The sequence below is a fragment of the Odontesthes bonariensis genome, chromosome 19 (genome assembly GCF_027942865.1).
Source record: "Odontesthes bonariensis isolate fOdoBon6 chromosome 19, fOdoBon6.hap1, whole genome shotgun sequence".
Classification (NCBI taxonomy): Eukaryota; Metazoa; Chordata; class Actinopteri; order Atheriniformes; family Atherinopsidae; genus Odontesthes; species Odontesthes bonariensis.
Genome location: NC_134524.1, coordinates 20,351,472 through 20,357,471, shown reverse-complemented (window position 1 = coordinate 20,357,471; position 6,000 = coordinate 20,351,472). Strand labels below are relative to the sequence as shown.

Here is a 6,000-nt window from a genome sequence, read left to right as displayed (position 1 = left end):
ATCCCCTCCCCTCCTTCCTCCCTCACCCTAACCCTTCTTAATATGATGTAAAAAGCTAATCGCATGCAAATGTCTGTTGTCCCGGTAACCGGGCCTGAAAAATCCCTTTGATGTTTCCCCCGACTCATTCTCTTCACGTTCTCTTTGTTCGCCACAGTCTCGCTGCTTTGTCAACATCCCCCCCTTTTACCCCGCTTGCACTCTCTCCTTCATCCATTCTGCAGCTCTCTTGGTTCTAAACATTAGAAGAAAAAAAAAAAGTTCTAACTCTACTTTGTGTCTCCCTCTTTCTATAAGCCCCCCCCCCCCCCCCCATGCTCCTGCTCTCCCCTTGACTGTGCCTCTCTGTCTGTCTGCCCCTTCGCCCTCGCTCATTTCCCATCATTCCCACCTACTGTCTCCTGTCCTTCTCTTCTGTCACTCCCTCTCTCTTTCCCTCTGTTCTGCCCCTTCCTGTTGCACCCCCCCCTCCCTCCCACCCGCCTTTCTTTACCCACCCTTTATCTCTCATTCCTCGCTGTGTCCCACACATGCACAGATGGACTCGTGCTCCAAAACTGCCCTCCCTCTTTAAGAGAATTTGATCCCTGGAACTATTTGATATGGCGCTGCACTGTAGTTATCTAATCATTTCAAGTTTTGCGAGGCAGCAGCAGCACAGCTGGCTTCCAGAGAAGAGACCACACACTCATTATGGCAAGTTTGGGGTTACAAGGTCACAGTTTTCATGTTAGACCGGCTAAAAGGTTCAAGCACATCCGGCCACCCCCATCCCCCCCCTCCTTTAATCCCCTCTATGAGCTTTGGAATCCAGTTTTATTCAACACAGAAAAATACAAAAGTACAATAATCGAGTAAGCATAACATGCATCTCCAACATTCCACATGGCTTCCAAAAAATGTAAACATCAGGCAGAGTGTGTCATACAAAAAAAGAGCAAGAGTTTCTATACAATAATACGGCCTCACAATGGCATACAAAAGATAAAGATTCAGCATATGACAATCTATACTGCGTTAAGAATGAAATATGGCGTTCATTACGTTGCTTCCAATATAACGCAATGTACCAAACAGCCAAAGGCTCCGGAGTGTACAGACGTCTCCAACCCAACAAATTACATATTGATTCAAGAAATGGCTCGATAGCCATTTGCAACTTCTGAATTTGGATGCAGATATGAAACGTGCTAAATCTGATAACGGCGAGAAAACTGCCGCAGCTGCTGCCTTCAGGCGTGAGCTTGACCTCCAGCTGCTGCCAGCTTTTGCTACCTGCCGCTTTTGTTTTGTACCTCAAGCATGGCATTGTTTGATACGCATGCCATCTAAGCTGGTGAGTGCATGCTTTTTTTTTGGATTTACTGGCTTTTATACCTGCTGCCATGACGTTTGAACTACATCATTGTGAATGACCAGAACATATTTTTGGGGGCTGTCATTACAAAATGAAATCGATGTTATATATCTTGCGCATCTTTTTGTAGATGTTTCCCAGCGATTTTAAGAGCTAAACATGGGGTAAGGGAGGAAGTGGAAGTTCCTTTCTTTCACTGGCACTTTAGAAGGAAAAGTTTGACATTGTATGTCAAAAAAAAAAAAAAATCAGGAGCAAAAAGCAATGATGTAGCTGACCAAAAAGACTGGAAGTTGGAGGAAGCTGGTTAGACGATGAATTCACACCTTTAGTCCACTAAAATCGTTTAAAAATGGCACACTGGCCGTACCCTTAAGACGGCGCAAAGCTAGCTAGCTAGCTAGCTACCTTTGTTTCCAGTCTTTCCAGCGAAACTAAATCAACCACCTCAGTCTGGCGAACAACTGTGTTTTTCAAAATGTTTTACTATCAAAGACTGCAACAAATAAAACCCGCTGCTCAAGTTTAGAAAAGTAATTCCATCAATGACTGAGCAAACGGCAGAAAATGACGACTTTAGCCAAGATAATCGTACTGTGTTTATATGGATTGACCAAACAAGATTTGCTAATTAGAAAAGCACTAAAGCCTTTACACACAATAGATGTGTGGTTTGTTCTTTTTTCAGTATCTTTTCAAGCTGTTTTCTTTTGTCCTGTGTGCTTTTAGACAATGGAAAAGGGAGATTTTTGTGACCCGTTGAACGTAGTCATCGAGCAATCTTGTTGTAATTGCACAAGGACGGTCGACCTGTTGATACTTCTTGTAGCAAAGGACACAAACGGGATAAAGAGCTGAAATTGTCAAAGATTTGCATCACTGCAGGGATAATTTAGAGTTGTTTTTTTTACAGCTCAGTTATTGGGATAAAAAAAAAGTTTTAAGTTGTTTTCATGCCGAAACATAACCAAAAAAACGGAGGGAAGTAGAGGATTGCAGAGGAGCGGAATCGATACGAGACTTTCAGCTAGAACACGTCAACTCCTTTAACAATAAAAAAAACAAAAACATTATTTTAGGCACGGTACCATGCTTCCTGACATTAGTTTTGTTAGTTCTAGGCATTAAAAACACAAATATGTTACCACACTTCAGATGAATCAATTTCGAAGGCCCTGTGACTTATTCCACCATCATGCCTCCAACCTCCTTCATGGCTTTTTCCCCTTCTGGCAAAAACTGAGCCCATTAAACACATCTGTTGTTTTCAGAGCTTAAAAGATAACTTTTACTCATCTTTGTGTGTTTTCTGCGTTTTTTGTACCATTTAATTTTCTTATCCTCGCTGAGTAGAAGCCTCAAGCAGTGCTGGAATGTGGTTATCTTTGGACAGAGCCACACTGGCCGTCTCGCTGTTTCCTGAATTCCTTGCAAAGCTGAGATGACTGCTTCCTCTGGTTTAATATTTACCATAAAGACATACAGTTTTCCTTTCAAACTTAGGAAGGCCATGGGAAACATTACGGGCAGAGAACTGTCAAGATCTAATCCATACATGCGGCCGAAAACAAAGATTTTGTGACACTCGGTGAAAACCTCTCTCTTTAAACTTGTAGCTGAAAAAAAAAAGTCTGATTTGAATAATTCACTTGTTTAGAAATAACCACGTGCAGTTCATTTGGTCTGGCTGCAAGCATAAAATCAGCAAACTGCCAACGAAGCAACTAAATTGATCCACCTTCCTCCATTTTATGGAGCGACATTAAGCTTCGGCTAATTAATAATACCTGTTATCGCACACATCGAAATTGCACTTGCACCCATTTTTTATAACGTTAGCATATAGATTATGTCACCTCATATTCGAAGGTGTTACATGAAATTCCGTCTTGAAACACATCAGTACACGAAAGAACATTTATAAGGCACCGAGATGTTGCTGATATAAGTTACACTTTAAAAAAAAAAGACTAAATAGCATTTTTTTTTTTTGGCCTTTTCATTTTTGCCACGGTTGATTTAAAAACAATACCGTTAGCTTGCGCAAACACTTTATCAGAACAGATGGCTTTCGTCTGGGATCTCTCCTCCTCTTCATCAATGCGGCTCCTACTATACGTGCTCAGATGTAACCTTGGCTCTCTGTACCAGGCTCTAAACTGGACACAGTGAGAGTATGAGTTGGTGAATGTGAACAGTGCTCCACTGTCTTATAACAATAAGAGTGACTGCATGTGCTGAGGGACATTGTGTATGCGTGCGTTTGTGTGTATGAATGCTCACACCACTGTTGCCTAATTTCCATAGATGCAATCTCACCTTGCCTATGCCACGCATTTTTACACAGGCCCGGAAAAAAAAGCCAGCCGTACTCCGTTCAGCTTTATGAGGATGATAAAGTTCATAATACATTCTTAATCTGCAATCCCACGCCGTATTTACGCCCCGCTTATTACTTCCTGTTTATTATAAGATGCTGGAAGCATGTGATGCGTAGAGTCAGCCAGCCAGGCAGTCAGTGGTTCAGACCAAGTGGTTTGGCCTAGTGGGGAGCTGCAGGGCAGACAATGGTCGCACTGTGTGGCTGAAGTGCCTCTGGTGTCGATGACTATGCCAGCAACTGAGACTGGCAGATCCAAAATGGCGGAGTGCAGAGAGCCCTGCTGGTGCTTGTCATGGTTTAAAGAGGGCAATTTTGATCCTTTTTGGATGCAGCTTTTCTTTGAGTGAGAGGGGGTGAGGGGGGTGGGTCACATTGGAGCTAGGAGTTTTTAAAAAAAGACAAAAAAAGACCAAAAAAAAAGCAGTGCAGTACAGCTCCGCTTAATCCTCTGGCATTTTATTTGTTTTTTGGGGACATGAAGAGTACAACGGGGGAGAGGGGCAGGAGAAGCAAGGTTGCGGGAGAAGTGCGAAATAGAGTCGGAGGGTCTGTCCTTTGTCTTCTTGCTTCTTGAAGTCCAGCTCAGCCCGCCGAGAGTTGGATTAGAGATGTTTTCAAGCTTCAAAAAAAGCCCCCAGCGCAGTTTCTGATTTCAACAGAGAGAGAGAGAGATAGGAAGAAAAACCACACAAAAAAAAACGAATGAAAAAAGTTAGACACACTGACTTTTACGGTCTTAACGTGATGATTCTAAGGAATTGGCGGAATGTGTAACAACACAAAGTGAGCAGTCCAGGGAGGCAGCGACATGAGCAGCACATGTAGAGAGAACAACGGGGGATTGGAAAAACGTGCAATAAACTGAGTAAACTCACTCTTATTGAGATGGCAGTCACACTGCTGTGGAGGGAGAGTGACTCTGAGGAGAGAGAAACAGCCACATGTTATGTTCTGCGCTTAAGAGTGTGTTCGCGTTGCGACAGGCAAAATCCTCGTTCCGAATATGTCCGTATCGCTGCCTGCATGTTTGCCATATCTGTTCGGACTGCGTGTGCCCGTCTGCCAGTCAATCTGTTCTCGGCGCAGTCTGTTTGCCAATCTGTCATATTCTGTTTGCTAGATAAGGAGATTGAGGTAATGTGCGCATGGGGGGGGGAATGCATGCACTGGTGGGCTGGTGCTGCAGTTTGCTTACAGCGATGTAGATAAAGTGCGTCTTGTCGTCGCTTCACAAACATATAGAAATACTTTAACCGGTTGAGGAGTGCCCCCTTTTTTTTTTTTATCTCGTCATAATATCACCACGTATCACAGACAGGTTTCATACAAATGGCTGACATTATCCTTGAGTCCCCGCGAAGGCAATTTCGTTCCTCTTTAAACCGGGGCCAAATGTATGTAATGTACACTTTAAAACCAAAGAAAGCTCATTTTTCGTCTACATGTCTGCGGACCTTTCAGAAGTCCCTCAGATGTTGTGGCGTAATCTATCCAGCGAGCACCAGACGTGATTTCAAAGTCGCATTTCGTCACAGACCTCCTTTACTCTCGAATATCTCCGGCTAAATCTAAACTATTTATAGCCCCGGCGGTTTAGTTCTTATAATAACTGACTTTTCATATTACACAAACAATTGTAAAGAGATAAGATGCACGGCCGAAGTCATTAAATCCTGATGAAATCGCAGGAAGCACCAGTCTGGGTTTCGTTGCTGACTTTTTGTTTTGTTTTGTTTCTTTTCTTCACTCTGAAGGTCTAAGAACTGCATTTAATGTGCGATAGGATATGAAATATAACATGGAACTACACAAGCTTTATGCTGACGGCGGGATGCACGCGGGACATTGTAAAGGGGGAAGGCCGAATTCAGAAGCGCAAAGAAATGTCAATCATTTGACATGATTAAGGACTTACAAGTTCAACCACTGACTGTTCATCAGAATCAGTGACAAAATGGCGGGGCCTCAGAAACGCTGCCGAAATGAGAACTTTGTTCACCCACTTTTCATTGGTTTAAAATGCAATTATAACGTCAACCTTTCAAAAACACACAATCTCTCAGACTCGGTTCGGTCGTAGGTTTACAGAGTAAAGACAAGCTTATATAGACAAACTCTGAGTGGATTATATTCGTCGTAATTATTACAGAGATGGAATTACACAGACTATGTGCTGATAACAAGATGGCTCTCGACTCGACTCTCTTGATTTCGAACTTCGAACTTCAACAATTCCTTGAACAGACTGTCCGCTGGTGAA

At 42.9% G+C, this 6,000-nt stretch overlaps 1 protein-coding gene across 1 annotated transcript in view; it reads right to left on the bottom strand.

The window, feature by feature from the left end:
- Positions 1 to 807: 807 nt before the first annotated feature.
- The window catches only part of arhgef40 (Rho guanine nucleotide exchange factor (GEF) 40), a 53,147-nt gene continuing 47,954 nt past the window's right edge, over positions 808 to 6,000 (bottom strand). The window contains exons 26-27 of the mRNA XM_075450855.1: positions 4,616 to 4,659; positions 808 to 4,386 (exon numbers count right to left, since the gene is read on the bottom strand). Of these exons, the coding sequence (XP_075306970.1) occupies positions 4,633 to 4,659 (27 nt within the window). The 3' untranslated portion in view covers positions 808 to 4,386; positions 4,616 to 4,632. The remainder of the gene's footprint in view (positions 4,387 to 4,615; positions 4,660 to 6,000) is intronic.